Source organism: Paramisgurnus dabryanus, chromosome 8 (genome assembly GCF_030506205.2).
Source record: "Paramisgurnus dabryanus chromosome 8, PD_genome_1.1, whole genome shotgun sequence".
NCBI lineage: Eukaryota > Metazoa > Chordata > Actinopteri > Cypriniformes > Cobitidae > Paramisgurnus > Paramisgurnus dabryanus.
Window position 1 is genome coordinate 18,526,086 of NC_133344.1, and position 16,357 is coordinate 18,542,442.

At 37.3% G+C, this 16,357-nt stretch overlaps 1 protein-coding gene across 1 annotated transcript; it reads right to left on the reverse strand.

Annotated features, from left to right (window-relative positions):
• Positions 1 to 212: 212 nt before the first annotated feature.
• Positions 213 to 13,098, reverse strand: fhdc4 (FH2 domain containing 4). Its single transcript, XM_065280841.2, has 12 exons — positions 12,933 to 13,098; positions 11,924 to 12,284; positions 8,721 to 8,782; positions 6,847 to 6,949; positions 6,572 to 6,657; positions 6,279 to 6,379; positions 5,204 to 5,274; positions 3,994 to 4,101; positions 3,834 to 3,904; positions 3,207 to 3,324; positions 2,862 to 3,026; positions 213 to 2,025 (listed from the first exon to the last, which is right to left on the reverse strand). Exons 2-12 carry the CDS (start codon positions 12,272 to 12,274, stop codon positions 892 to 894), a joined length of 2,370 nt encoding a protein of 789 aa, XP_065136913.1. The 5' UTR covers positions 12,275 to 12,284; positions 12,933 to 13,098; the 3' UTR covers positions 213 to 891.
• Positions 13,099 to 16,357: the final 3,259 nt, after the last annotated feature.

The following is a 16,357-nucleotide window of genomic DNA, read 5'->3' on the forward strand; positions in this document are numbered from 1 at the left end:
GCAATATCAGCAAAAGTAACAGCATATAATTTTGAGCAACTCTGTTAAATATCTTTCTACATATTTACCACTGACCAGCTATTTAATGGGCTGTGAATTCTCATGTATTCCTATATTAAGAGCAGACCAGAACGCTCAAATCTTTAATTTCTGGGTCGATTAAAACCACAAACTACATGATACACCATTTCCAGTGTCATCAAGCAAATATGTGTTTAAACTCTCAGTTTATTCTGTCATTTGAAGCAGAATTTGTAGGCCTACAACAGTGACCACTCAGAGACAATTTCATGCCAGTCAGCTGGCATTTTTCCGCATGTTTTGTGCTTTGAAAAATCAGGTCATACATTACAAAAATATGAAAAATACCCTGTCATTTATCTAATGTTTCACACTGTACATTAGTCTGAGGTATTTTGGTAAGTGTACCCAGTCTATCAGAATAAAATATCTATTTAGTATAATCAAAATTCAGCCATAGTGTACAAGTTAGACGATAAATACTCAGTCACTATATTGTGCATGGTTAACTGTACAAACACATCATTTGTAACACTATAGAAATATGTCCTGTACTGCCCCCTTGTGTGGCATTGGTGTATAGCAGGTCTCAAGTCTTTTTCAGAGAGGGGTCCATGATGGAAACCCAAATTTGAGTTTGGTACCTAACACCAGCCCAAACTGTCCAGTCGAGCCACATATTCCTACAGCCTACCTTTAAAATCGTACAAATGGTCGTGATTTTATTGAAATTTTTTGGATCTTGTGAAATGGCTTATTTTTTTCCTGCTTTTCAGTGTGCTTAATGGTTTACAGGATACATTGCAAATCCATTTATGGTTTTCACAAAAAAAAGCTTTACTCCCACAAAGACAACATCACAATGTAACTTCACGGATCCACGCTATCAGAATCAAACTCTCTAAGCTCTTTACCAATTGTTTTGTCTTTTTCACGCCATCGCTTAAACAAAGACATAAAACTAAAGGTCTCTTTAGTGTTTCTGGATGGTTGGGTTTGGTCATTCGGCTTCTTTCCGCCATCAGCTCGCAAACTATGCTCTGTCTCCTCTATCTTTGCATCTGAATCAGTTGATTGAGACAATTCAATAGATTGTGATTCATCAGCAGACTGTGACTCCAATAAATGAGTAGATTGTGATGACTGCGATTGCTCTTGAGAATTAAGTAGCTTCTCTATGGACTCTTTAACTGTTTCTGGAGAGCATTGCTGTGTGGTGAGCAAACCGCAATCCACAGACTTCATTTTACCAATACTACCAATAGGTGGAGCCGTTGTTCCGCTTAATCTGCAGGGTACAAATATTTCCTCCATACTGATATTTCCACAACTAGCCTCTGGTAACGCAATAGTGTGCCTGCGGCCGATGTTTTGGATGTTCTGCAGAAGAGGAACAGGGTTATTACTCGATTTAGAAGTGTTTTCTTCAACAGACATTATTAGCAACGGTTTACCGTCTTCATGGAAAACCGTTTGCCTTGGTGAATGTACCGGTGAGAGCGCCTCAGCAGAAGAAATGCTACCCCGACTAGATTGGTATTGCAAAACTTTGCGTGACACCTCTCTCATATTCTTCACCTCTTCCTCTGTCTGGACGTTTTCTTCATCCTGTTCCATGGTCACCGAAACTCTCAGACTAGCGTCCCTTTTCCACAGACGGCCAGACCTTCTGATCTCTGGTTGCTTGGGTGTCTCTTCTTCTATGGCCAAGGGGGATTTAAAAGAACTTTTGATCCAACTATTCCTTTTGACGTCTCTTTTGGTGGGGGAGCAGTTCTCCAACGAGGTGATTTCGGCAAGACTGCTCCGAGCGGGCGAAATGTTCCCAGTTCGGCGACGAGGTCCCTGCTCGTTGAGAAACCCCTGCAGGATGGACTCCAGCGCAACTCCCTCCATGTCTTTATCCTGCATGGAGCAGGTGGCAGTTGAGCGTCGTTTGGTAGCACACTGGGTACGCTCTCTTTGCCTGCGCTTCACCTCCACCTTGTCTCGTTCAAGGTTTTCCTAAAGAGAAGAGATAAATTATGAACTTGTTTATGTACATCATACAGAAATGTACTGAAATTATGATAAAACTTGAGGCATGATGTATTAAACTTAGATTTCATCTAAAATGTGTGTATGCACAGTCATCATGTGTTAAGAGTGTTTCTTAGGGTTTGCACATATTTAAAAATATTTATATTAAAATGCTCATTTTGTATGCACACATAATTTATGTGTGCTACATTTACACCAACCGCGTTTCAGGCGTCAAAATCGCGTCTACCCCACCTAGTTTGCCGCTTGAACAGTTTGAATGCCTTCGCACGTCTAGAGCGAAGTAGACGCGTGGAAAAAGCAAGCATTTGACGCACGTCAGAGGCAAAATCCGCTTCTTGTGGTAGGGGCAAGTGCTGTTTGCAAGATGACTGATGTTGATTGTGCATTTATCGAGAGAGTTAGACCTCAATATCCTCATCCTACCATGAGGAAGTCTCACCCTTCTGTTTAAAAAGAATGTACTTGTAAACAGTGCTTTCGGTCAGAGTAAAACTGTTTAAAGTTGAAAAAATTATGCAACATTTTATGCAAGTCCCTGTTTCTGAACACATTATAAATTCACCACAAAAATTGTAAATGTTGTTGTGTTGTACTGAATTGCAGAGTTAGATCACAGTTTTTCACCATTTCTGTTTTCAGGATATTTTAGGCGGGCCAAAAAAGCATGGGCCCACCCCTAAAGCAATCATAAGCATCCATTCAGTTTGAAGCAGTATTTGAAAGTTGAGATAGTTGGGAGCTTGCCCACGAGTGGACGTGGTTTTAGCAAAATTGTCAAAAGCATGCTTTTACCGTACCTGAACTGCTCTTTTGAACTTTTCACAAAAGGAGAAGAATATGGAGCAACACTCTTCTAGTTTAAACTGAGATGGATCCTCACAGAAATACTCTGCCACAGAGTCACTCACTGCAGCAAGATTCTTGAAGGAGGCCTCAGTTTCCTGTAATTTAATATCTGCATCCTAAAAAACATCAAATAACAAAAACACATATGAGGCAACAAAAGCTGATGTTCGCAGAGAACCAGTAGTCAATTGGGTCAATAGCATACAATGCTGAAGGGGCCTATAGACTTCGACCAATAACCTACATGATAAAATATAAACAGGCTTTGAGGATTTGCAAGATATGAAACACCTCACCTGCAGAAAATCCCTCATCTGTTCTGCCAGATCTGGCTGTTTTTCAGCATTCTGTTTTGACACCTGGACTTTACTCACTTCCTTTTGGAATTCAGCCTCTACTTCCTGTTTATGTATCCTGTGGTTGGGCAAATTTTTTTTTTTGCATCTATCAGTATTTAGCTGAATAGAAATTGCCCTAAAGCCCGGGATACACTGCAGGATTTTTGCCGTCCTATAAGATCATTCCCTTATCAAACTGTGCGACATGGAGCGTTTAAACTTGAGTACGACAAGCATGTAGACTGTACCATGATGACACCTATTGAATCGTATGCGGTGACGGCTGAGACACACGTTAGTGCAACGTCAGCATGTGCTACTGATAAACAAATACCGGTCGTAGCAGTAAACACACTGTCACTGTTCATGCTGAATTTCTGACACTGTCATAAAATTATCATAGGACCACTGAAGGACCACCGAAGAGCCACGATCACAGAAATCACGACAATTGTTTCAATCTTTCGTCTGGGACAGCCAAAAACTGTGCAGTGTATCCCAGGCTCAAAGCAAGCACAAAATTATAATCAGGACAAAATTTCATGTGATCCATTGTAATGTTAAAGTGATTTATTGATCTCATACCGTGCTGCATCACCGATGTGCCCAAGCTGTTCTGGGAACTTCAGCAATGATGCGTCGATATTCTGGGCTTGCTATGATACAAAAAGGAAGGGTATATCAATAAACACACTGTGAAATTGCATAAACCTCAGGACCACTGTGCATTATTAAAGTTTCTTACCATAACAACGTAGTGCATGAGATTCATCCCAGGCTTGTTGGCTTTAGTATCAGCTAATTTGAGAAGAGAGGTCATTCGAAATCCCACGGCACTCCCGGCATACCCTCCCTGCGTGAGGACAAATTTAGATTAAATTCTCATAACGGTGTAAACACTCACATGTGCAGTGAGTATTACTCTTAAAATAAGGGCTTCTTTGCATTTTTAGTTCCCCAAAGAACCTTTCAGTCAAATGTTTATGAAAGAAACATTTCTTCCTTATAGTCGGTAAAACAATGTTTCACAAAGAACCTTTTTTAACAATAAAACGTTTTTAATTGATGTTAAAACTTGATGCCCCCATCTAATCTACTTATCCGTTTATATATACATATATATTATGTTTTAATCCGCATAAAATAAAATAAAAATCATACCTATTATATAATATATTCTCTTTACAATCAGCACTGTCTGGCTCTCTCCCAAGTATCTTTTCGCTAGGGATGCACTGAATCCAGATTTTTTGGGTTCGGCTGAATCTTAAACAGTATACGGTATTCGGACGAACCCAAAAACTCTGGATTCGAATCCGAAACTGAATACCGAATCCAACTTGCATCCTTATTCCATTAAATAAAATGAAAAATACACTGCTGTGGACGTTGTTTACTGTGTTAATTTAAACTGTAAAAAAAAACATTACGCCAGGATGACAAGTGTGGTGTGACACGCTCGTTTTTCCAGGTCTGTCCGCGAAAAGTGAACCGCCCCTAAGGCTCACCGAAAGAAAAAGCTTATCTCCAAGTCACCACCCGATGTGTGTAATCCACGGCCGTGTCACGTCGACCAGAGCAGCAAGCCTAGGGTTCGGAAAAAAAATCTAGGATTCGGCCGAACCCAAACCCCATCAAAAAGCCCAGTATTCGGCCGAATCCCTACTTTTGGCCCACAGGGTTTTTCTCCTAGGAGGTTTTTTCAGCCACTAGGGAGTCTGCTGACATTGGCTTAACTTAGCACCCTATTACAAGGGTAAAATTTTTACTACGCTCGCTAGTATGGTTAATCTTAACCGCTGTATTCTGCTTTTTATGTTTTTATGATTTTTCTGTGTTGAAACAATTAAACAATTGTGAAAAGCGCTATATAAAAAATTGAATTGAAAAAGGTTCTTTATGGAACCATACACCTTAATTTTTAAGTTTGTATGTAGTGGCATGACTTCACTCACAGAGTTCATGTGGTTTCCTGTTTTTAAGACCAGTCGTATGACCGAGTGTAGATCTGTGCAGTCCAACAGCTCTAAAAAAAAAAAAAACATTTGGTTACATGCATACACAGGAACTTACAATCCACGAATAAGACTCTTTGGTGAATGCCTTGAAATGTGCTTATACATTTTAAGTTAAATCAGTTAAATAAAGTTTCACTGATCAAGTAAGTATATTTCATACACTTTAGACCAGGGGTTTTCAAACTGGGGTCCAGGCTGTTCTAGGGGTCCCCAGAAATGTTCAGAGAAAACAGTCAAATTATAAAATGTATTTACTAGATGCATATTTTGATTTCTTGCTACATACATCTCAGAATCATTTCTATTTGCTTGTTTCGTTCTAGTGTTTTTCCTTATTACATTCCCCTTTATGACTTATTGTCAAAGTTGCTGCAGTACAAATACATTTGGATTGAAAATGTATCTCTTCATGTTTATACATCCAGCATGGCCAATTATATATTTCTTATACATAAAAATTAGGGCTGTCAAAAGATTAATCGTGATTAATCGCATTCAAAATAAAGGTTTGTTTTTGCAAAATATATGTGTGCACTGTGTGTAACTATTTCATATATATATAAATATACACACATGCATGCATGTATTTAAGAAGTTACACACATATATATTTATTTAGATTTATGTAAAGAAAATGTAAAGAAATTATACATAAATCAAAAAAATCTTAATTTATACATGTATGTGTGTATTTATATATACTGTACATAATGACACACAAATATATTATGCAAACAAACTTTTATCTAGTATGTGATTAATCGTGATTAATCTTTTGACAGCCCTAATAAAATATATACATTTCTCTGTATTTTTGTAGGGGTCCCTCACAAAAGTCCTTAGCATCATAAAGTTTAAAAACCCTGCTTTAGACTACAGCTAGATGAGCAGTAACACAAGATATGACTTGCTTGCTACAAAAAAGGGGAAGATATCTGGTTGACTCAAAGTAGAAAGAGCAGACAGTTATGTTAATAGTTTTACAATAGGCAGTAAATCTCTTCATTCGTACCTTTTCCAGCAGCAGTCATGATTTCAATAGAACGATTCACCTCTTCCATGAAATTTGGGAATTCCTCTTTGAGGACTAAACAGTTTAATCGTTCCTCATAGCTAGAGGAAGAACGCAAAAATAAACACAATATAAATCATGTAACCATATCCAAAGTCCACATATACCTACAGTGACCCTTAAATGCACATCAATAATCAATAGCTGCTGAAGGAGACTTCACCATAAACACATGAGTCTGGATGTTTGCAATGGGCTGTGTGTACTGTGTACAGTATGTTGCTTAAACTCACCATGGGACCTTGACAAGTTGAACCATGAACCGATCTGCCTCAGACAGAGTCGAATAGTCTCCTTTAAAATCAAGAAGTTTCCGCACCTACAGTCACACCAAAGTAAAGTGAACAAAACGTCAATTTTTTTTATTTGTTCCAAAGTACAAAAAATGCAATTGGCACATTAGCAAAAACTTTTTAACATTACTCAACAGAAAGAACCAAAGATCTGATTCACCCTTTCAGAATTTGGTTTTAAGGCGTGTATTTAAGGCCTTGTAGAAGACACCCACCTCTCCATCTTCTGGCAGCAGTTTGCATAACTCCTTTAGTTTTCCAGAACCAAATCCCTCTCTTTTACAATTAATGATGTCGTCAATCATTTCATTCACTGACCTGTGAGAACAATAAAGAAGGTTGAAACAAGATGTGGCAGATTGGATCAGAGATCAGACAATCTACAAACCCAACAGAAATACTTAAATCTGCAATCCGTAAAATTTTTTGTTACTAAGGGGTCCTATTGCCAAAATTCAGTTTTATAATATGTTAGAACATCAATATGTGTCACAGTGTGTGTGTGTGTAAACAAGCAGCCTATAATGGCAAATATCCACTCACTCCTGTTTTATTATTCGAGTAATTCAAAACTTGTGTGGAGAAACGCACGAATTGAGGTTCTCTCCATTGACATATGTGAATCTGGCCTGGACCACAAAACCAGTCTTAAGGATCCATTTTATAAAATTGAGATTTATTCATACAATTAAAAAGCTTTCGATTGATGTACGGTTTGTTAGGACCAGACAAAATTTGGCAGAGATTATCTAAATAATCTGGAATCTGAGGGGGCAAAACATTTCCTTTAAAGTTGTCCAAATGAAGTCAGCAACACACATTACTAATGATAAATACATTTTTTACGTTAGGAAATTTCCAAAATATCTTCATGGTACATGATTTTTAAGACTTTTTTTAAGATGTCATATAAGTCTTTGGTGTCCCCAGGGTGTGTATGTAAAGTTTTAGCTCAAAATACCATGTAGATCATTTATTATAACATTTTAAAACTGCCACTTTGTAGGTGTGAGCAAAAATTTGCCATTTTGGGGTGTTTCCTTTTAAATGCAAATGAGTTGATCTCTGCACTAAATGGCAGGACTGTGGTTGGATAGTGCAGATAATGGTTTGGTTTTATTCCCTTCTGACATCACAAGGGGAGCCAAATTTCAATGACCTATATTTTCACATGATTACAGAGAGTGGTTTACCAAAACTAAGTTATTGTGTTGATCTTTTTCACATTTTCTAGGTTGATAGAAGCACTGGGGACCCAATTAAAGCACTTAAACATGGAAAAGTCAGATTTTCATGATATGTCCTCTTTAATATCTTAATGATTTTTGTCAAAAAAACTATAATTTTGACCCATACAATGTATAGCTGGCTATTGCTTCAAATTTACATGTGCTACTTATGACTGGTTTTGTGGTCCATCTTAACCAATTGCTTTAGTCTGGTGTTAAAAGACATAGTATTTGGCCTGTTTGAAATCCATCATACATTTTGCAATTCCATTTGTTGCACCAACTAAACACTTCACCTTTTACTGATAACAAACTTCATTATAAACTCAACATTGTTCTCCAAACCACATGACACATCCAGCAGTCCCTCATATTAATGATGTACAGTCAGAGCGGAAGTTGCGAACACACATACTTCCACACAGTGAGTCAGTCAGAACAAACTTTATCCTATTCTGATTGCTCAACACTTCTAATCTCCTCTTCTTCCTGAAGCATAAAAAATACCAGCGCTAGACAAGTCCCATCTTGTTGTATTTTAACACATACACATTCTGCACACACACGCAAGTGCACCAAACCGGTGTCACAAGACGCACATGCACCAAAAACAAATTAATTTATGAACATCTCAAAGTAAAACAAGAAAGTTACAATCGAATCAATATTAGTGAAACACATGATTAAGGGAACTGCTGATTATCTGAATACTGTCTGAAAGCCCTGTCTTATCTCTAGATTTGACCTCTGGTAGAAAAGTTACTCGTGTATTGACACTGTCAGATGAATCCGGCTTGCAGAGGCATGTGAATTAAATTGTATGACTATGAAAATGAAAACCTCATTCATAGTGCACTCACCTTTTAAACTGCTTGAGGAAAATACCAATATTCATGTTCTTCTTGGAGTTGAGAATGTACACCTGGCAGGAACAAAACATATTTATCAGATTTCTATACTGTACTGTTTTACAAAAAAAATTTTTTGTTTAGTTGACCATTTCATCCCTTAGGGACCCAAAAATTAAAACTGTCATCATTTACTCACTCTCATGTTGTTACAAATTTGTATACATTTTAATTTTTTGTTGAACACGAGGCAAGATATTTTGAGGAATGTTTGAAACCAAACCAATCATGAGCCCCCTTCACTTTCATAGTATTCTTTATTCCAACTATGGAAGTCAATGGGGCCTCTGAAATGGTTATGTTACAAACATTCTTTAAAATATCTTAATATCTTTCTTTTTGTACATCAGAACAGAGTAATTTATATAGGTTTGTCACAACATAAGAGAAAGTAAATTATGACAAAAAAATTTGGGGGGGGGGGGGGTGAACAATCCCTTTAAAAGCCATCTTTGAGCACAACAGCATGTTATCCTATGATTACAATTTCTTCATGCGTAGTTTGTGTGCAACTCTACACCTATGCCTCATTTATTACAAGTGGATCGATAATATGCAAATTAGTCCCTGCCTCCACTCACTCGCACCAGCTCAGACCATAGTAAGTGTGTATTATTAACAATATGCAAAAGGTACAAACCCCAAAGTAAACAATAACGCGAGTTATCGTCTCCAACGTAAATCTCTTTTCTTGGACACAAACAAACACACGGATTGTAGGCAACAGTTTACTTCCTGGGATTTATGATGTAATAAAGACATTATCAAAATTCCTCCCGCTTCGGACTCTCAGCCTGTAAGTTAACTCTTGTTAGCATTGCATTGAGCGCAAATCTTTCAAACATGGTAAGGAGCGTCACATTTCCGACTGATGTCAGAGGTATTCAGGCCAACGTACAGATTAGCTGGCCAATCAGGGACACAGAGCTTTTCAAATATGTGCGCTTCAGAAAGAGAGTGAAATCTGGAGCTACAAAAATTTACGGTATGTGGAAAATAATGTGTTTTTTAGCCATAAACCACACAAACACATTGTATTATACCAAATACACAAAATAACATTGTTTTTAGGAATGAAAAAACCTTTAACAGGTTAGAGCATTTAATGGGACATGTGAGCAGTGCGTGCTTGCGTCGCATAAATACAGCTGAAGCAGCAGTGTTGCGATTGTTTCTGCGCCGAGTGTATTTGGCATCCATACATGCCTAGATTGCCTACGACTCGGACTACATGATCCACTCGTTCAACTGTGTCGATTTGATTGGTTGCATGTTTGTGATTGGCACGGTTTTGAGACTGTCTTTGGAAAACTCTTGGAAAACTTGGAAAATACTCAGCAACAGTGTTGAATAATGAATTAGCAAATGGTTTGTCTTAAAGCATATTGAAAACACCACACTGACATAAACAACAATAAAACTTGATTTTCACCACATGGGGACTTTAAATTGTTAATGTAAACAATTAACCAGCTCAGACCATAGTAAGTGTGTTTTAGTACATGTTAACAATATGCAAAAGGTACAAACCCCAAAGTAAACAATAACGTGAGTTATCGTCTGCAACGTAAATCTCTTTTCTTGGACTACAACAAACAGACGGATTGTAGGCAACAGTTTACTTTGTGGGATTTATGATGTAATAAAGACAGACATTATCATAATTCCTCTCGCTTCGGACTCTCAGCCTGTAAGTTAACTCCTGTTAGCATTGCATTGAGCGCAAATCTTTCAAACATGGTAAGGAGCGTCACATTTCCTGCTGATGTCAGAGGTATTCAGGCCAACGTACAGATTAGCTGGCCAATCAGGGACACAGACATTTTCAAATCCATGCGCTTTTTATTATCAATAGCAATTTGGGTAATGAGTTTACACACCCAATTGTTCCATACTTAGTAAATTATACATAACTAAAAATGAACAACAGCCCTATCTACTTATTCAAATCCAATTTGCGCTTTTTATTATCAATAGCAAATTGGGTTATGAGTTTACCCACCCAATTGTTCCATACTTAGTAAATTATACATAACTAAAGATGAACAACAGCCCTATCTACTTATTCAAATCCAATTTGCGCTTTTTATTATCAATAGCAAATTGGGTAATGAGTTTACCCACCCAATTGTTCCATACTTAGTAAATTATACATAACTAAAGATGAACAACAGCCCTGTCTACTTATTTCTTGCATTAACTAAATGACAGCGATATTGTGCGATACTTCAATAGCTTCAAAAGATGCTCTGCAATATAGTGTTTTTGAAAAGGAAGCTATGTAACACTGGTAGAGTCCACCTTATGTACACACTTTTTAGAAAAGAAGCATTCACCAAACCTTTGAAAGGGTGTAGATCAAAAGACAAAAATAGCCAATGCATTTTCTTCTAAATGATTACAAGTGTTATTTGGGAGAGAAAGTTTTGTACGAGCAACAAATGATGTTACTAGGCAAACAAGGTTGTTTCTGGCAGTGATCCACAGTATGACAAATGATGATTACAACATTACAACATGTAAAGGCTCTTAAATGATTCAGCCACTCAAACAACAATCCCATTTTTCAGATTTCATGGGATGTTTCTAGAAAACCATATGTTCAGAGATATTTAAAGTTTAACAGTTGATGGACTTTCCGTTTGGGGAACTTCCGTATTTCTTTTATTTATATAGCTAGTTGGCATTCATGACAGTTCTGTATTATGTGGGTTTGGGAGAAGTCAGACCAGTTTTAAACTGACAGCCTATTCTTGAAATTTACTATGCGGTTAATTAAATGTAACCAAAGATTGAAATGATCATGGCAGAAATAGTAATCGGCCCACTCATAGAGCACATGATTGATAAAAATTTGTTATGTGGTAGATAACCAAAGAGCAACAGTTTATGCAAAATTAAAAATTAAAACACCTCAGGCATTCGGTGTATGATACTTGAATTCAATTCAGCCCTTCGGGGAACAAAAATCTATGCAAATAATAATAGGAAAACATGTAAGACTGTAAAAGTATCAGTATCAAGTGTGGTTGGGTGTGACAATCTCAAACCACTTAATGCGGACAAGCCCAACACATGATTCAATCATCTGGAAACACCCATTTTAAACCTGCAGACGCAAGCCAACATTGCTGGAATAGTCCATCTAAACTCACCACTTCAGGTCCTGTGCCGTTAGTTGGGGATTGCCGTACACTACGCCGTTTTGTGGCCTGGATCTGATTCTGATCATTGCGGCTGAAGAGCTCCTCTATATGTTTGGTGTCCACGTCAAAATCTTTGTTCTTCTCGGATGTCCATATGTTATGTTTGCCATGCACGGTGTCCTTAGGTATGGCCTCCCAATTAAAGTTACGCATTTTTGAGGCCCTTGCCGGACCTCTGGTTAGTTGGCCTCCATCAGGGAAGATGGGGGGTGGTGGAGGAGGAGGAGGGGGTGGTGGAGGAGGAGGTGGAGGGGGTGGCGGAGGTGGTGGCGGTGCCATTTCTTGGATTTCACTTAACATGGTCCATTATCTGTTTAAGATGAGGAGAAACCATATGAAAATGCAGTGGCTACGATCTGCTGTGGTTTACTGTTAAAGGAAGAATTAGTGTGGTGGGAAGTTAACTTAGTAACCACTGGTGAGTCCACAACTAACAAAACAAGGACAATCAAAACAGTAGGCCAACAATAGTGTCGCACAAAAGTCTTACATCACCTTTGTCAACAAATCAATTACATCATGATTTGTAGAGAAGCTTAGAGAACTTAAAAGGTGGTTTTCTGATTGAATCATATTGTACTATGGTATCTTGATATGTACTGTGGTAATTTTTGACTACCAAAATATTTAATCATGAATTTATTATGAATAAAATGTAATTAACCATGGTTTACCGCAATAATCACAGTTTAACTATGGTATTTGCATCAAACTATAGTACCCACATTTTATTACAGTAGTTTAACAATGGCAATTAAAAAAAAACTGTGGTTATACAAATGTCAGTATGCAAAAAAAGTTTACTAAAGTTTTACTAAACATAAACATGGTTAATTTGAATGTTTATGTAGGCCAATTAAAAGGTAATGTGATCATTAGCATTCCAAGTTTTTCTGGGTGGATTTCTATTGTAATATTTTATTTTAATAGTTAGCCAAAAAATGAATAAATCACTTACTTTTTTGAGAGGTATTCAGACGTCAACCAGAAAACAATTTTGTGCCGATATTCCTATATACTTTGGTTATACACTCCAGAAGAGACAAACATGATTCATTTTAAACTCTTAACACGCAAACACCGTTGCACCTCTGTTGAGAGGAACAGCGATGTTGCAATGATCTCATACCTGTATTAACTCACGCCCAGATCTCTACCCGTCAGCGCTTGTTGAAGACGCCTATTTACTCTATTATACATGCTGTAGGATGTTTTTTTAACTTAACTGATCTGATAAAAGAAACCGGGTGCCGTTAGCTCTAAATTCGTATTTGCACCAATGCCCATTTACCTCCAAGACGGCCGAATAACGCACAGGGCAGGCATAACGTTACACTCTTACAAACAAATCCTCAAAACTACTGCTGCGTTCCAGGCAACCTGTAACCCGTAAATCACGACTTCAAAACCACGACTCACGACTCTGAACTGGGAGACATCGATCTAGTACGAGTTCACGGGTGGAAAGTCACGGGTTTGACTGCCGTCAGCCGTTCCAGTGCACTTTCACAGGTAGAAGGTTGTAAAAACACGGGTTACAGGCTGCCTGGAACGCATAGAGTCGTGAGTCGTGGTTTTGAAGTCGTAATTCACGGGCTCAAAAACCTGCCTGGAACGCAGCATAAAGTACTGAAATATATGCAATAAAAGTCCTAGCAAACTAGCATTAAGCTTGAAAATTAAGCATAATGTTACATGAAAATATACATGGCAAAACTTGAAAAGTCTTATAGTCTACTGTTGTTTGAAGGTGAACCTAATTTCTAGGAATGCTATTAGAATTTATTTTAGTAATTTTGGTATGGCTACCATAAAGTAAATAATTGTACTGGCTATCCAAAGTTTCTGTGGTGCATTGTGTGTTATCAATCATAAGATGCTGCATTGGCCACTGAATCGTATGCCAATGGCGCCGCCATATTGTGAAGGTCAATAAAATAACTGGGCCGAATATTTTCAAACGCAGTGGCGTCACTAAGCACTATTTTATGTGGGTTCGTGTTTGTTTCGCAAAAATATATGTCCTGCCTCCCTAAAAATGTTAATTTATTCCACAATCTGTACACGAATTCGTGATCACGTAGTCCCCTTTGACTCTCTCAAAGAAAGCTATAACCTTTTCTTACGTTCTTCAAGGGGTTTATAATGGTTTTGTATTAAACTTATGATTCCATTTAGACACGTAATTCACTATCATATGGAATTGCGCAAACTCACGGTCTTTCACTTCTATTTTTAGGACAGTCTTGACCTCTGCAATATGGCGGCGCCGTTGGCATACTGGATGTACGTCAATGCAGGGAACACACACAAACCCATCTAATGTATTTTTTCTGATTTACAGGTATGTTTTTTTTTTACATAAAATCATCCTACACAATGTTAAGATCATTGTGTGAAAATATAACCTTGATATATTTAATATTGATTGTAAGGTGATGTCAAATATTGAAATCATTGTATAATCAATGCCTACAACCAAACTTTAATGCTCAGACAGGGTCCAAAAATGTACTGTGAATGGACTGTAATGCACTCTCGCTTGAATAAAACCATCTGCCAAATGTAAATCCCACAGTATATAAGTGCAGAATTGATAATTTTTTCAATATTCATTAAGCCATTTAAGAATAGGGCAATGACATATTCAATTCTAATAGTCCAGAAACCCAGCTAATGAAGTAAGAATTCAGAATATATATATAAAAATATAATTACAGTCCAAATTCTATACCAACACAATCTATGAGAAAAGCCCTTACTCAATATGGCCACTGCAAAGAATGAGATATGAGACAAAATAGTATTTTAAGCAGATAAAATACCACACATGACCGCCGAATTAAACAATCGAGAGAGAGAGAAAGAAAAAAGTACTTGGACACCTAATAAATAGTTGTTACAGCAAAGCAAAAAGGTTCCAGTGTCCCTTAAAAGCCTTATGCATATGAGCAGAATGCCAATAAAATTGCCTAATACAGTTTATTTGAATCTTATTTGAGTTTGGTGTCCAGGGTATAATGTTAATAAAGTGGTTCTACTGGCAGAACAAATGACCCCCTGACCACGGTGTCATGTGATTTACCAGTCATCCATCCCCTTCCTGCCAAGCAAAGTTCAAACCCCAACAGGAATTGCAGAAAAAGCCAATGAGACAAGATTCATTCACTTTCAAATGTGTTTTAATTTCATATAGGTGGACTTACACTATACATAAATATAAATATATTATTAACCTTCTTACGACATACTGTGAGCATTTTTTCATTCTTTTACCTAGACACGGTCCTCCTCCACATCCTTACATTACAAACAAACACACAAGCACAACATTCTTTACTTTCCATATTACTTGGCCCAGGGGTGCTCACTGGATATAAAACAGTTTTGTAAATATATAAAAACTCTAGGGCTGTCAAAAGATTTATCGCGATTAATCGCATCCAAAATAAAAGTTTGTGTTTACATAACATATGTGTGTGTACTGTGTATAATTATTATTTATATATAAAAACACACCCAATCATGTATATATTTAAGAAAAAATTGTTATATTCATATATAAAATATTTATATTTATATATAATATAAATTATAGAAATGTATATACAGTATTTAAATGCAAATATTTCTTAAATATATACATGAATGTGTGTGTATTTATATATACATAATATTTATACACAGTACACACACATATGCTATGTAAACACAAACTTTTATGTTGGATGCGATTAATCGCGATTAATCTTTTGACAGCCCTAAAAAACTCATAATGAATGAAAAAGCAAATGAGGAGCTCAGATGCGAAAGCCGCTAAATGCCACCTCCGTCAAAAATTAGATAATAATATTAACTGAATGCTATCGGTACATATTATACTGTAGGTTCATCAAATACTTTCGCTTCAAATCCACTTAATCCCAGCCTCAGAAATTACACTTTGTTCAGAGTCTGAAAAAGTTAATTTACAAGTCAGATGCACTTAAAGCAACACTATGTAGTTATTTACCTTTTTAAATAATGTCTCTAAAATTATTTCATTGATAGAACAACTTTTAACTGGACAAATTGTACTGTTGCTGGCAACCTGAGCAACCTACTAGCTGCTACAAGCACACTCTGAAAGGCCCTGTCCCAAATGGCGCACTTCATGTGGACTTTCGGTCTCGTGGCCTTAAATTGCGCGTTCTCGCTTAGTCTACGAGTCCGTAGGGTGTCCCATCTGTCATTTTTACGCTTTGAAGTGTGCTCATCAGCGCCTCCTTTGCCCCCTTGATGCGGTCTTCAGCGAAGCCCGCACTGCAGCAGGCTTCGCGCACTTTGCCAACCCAGAAGTCCTTGCGAAAGGGCAATCGAACCAATCAGACGACGGAAGGGAGG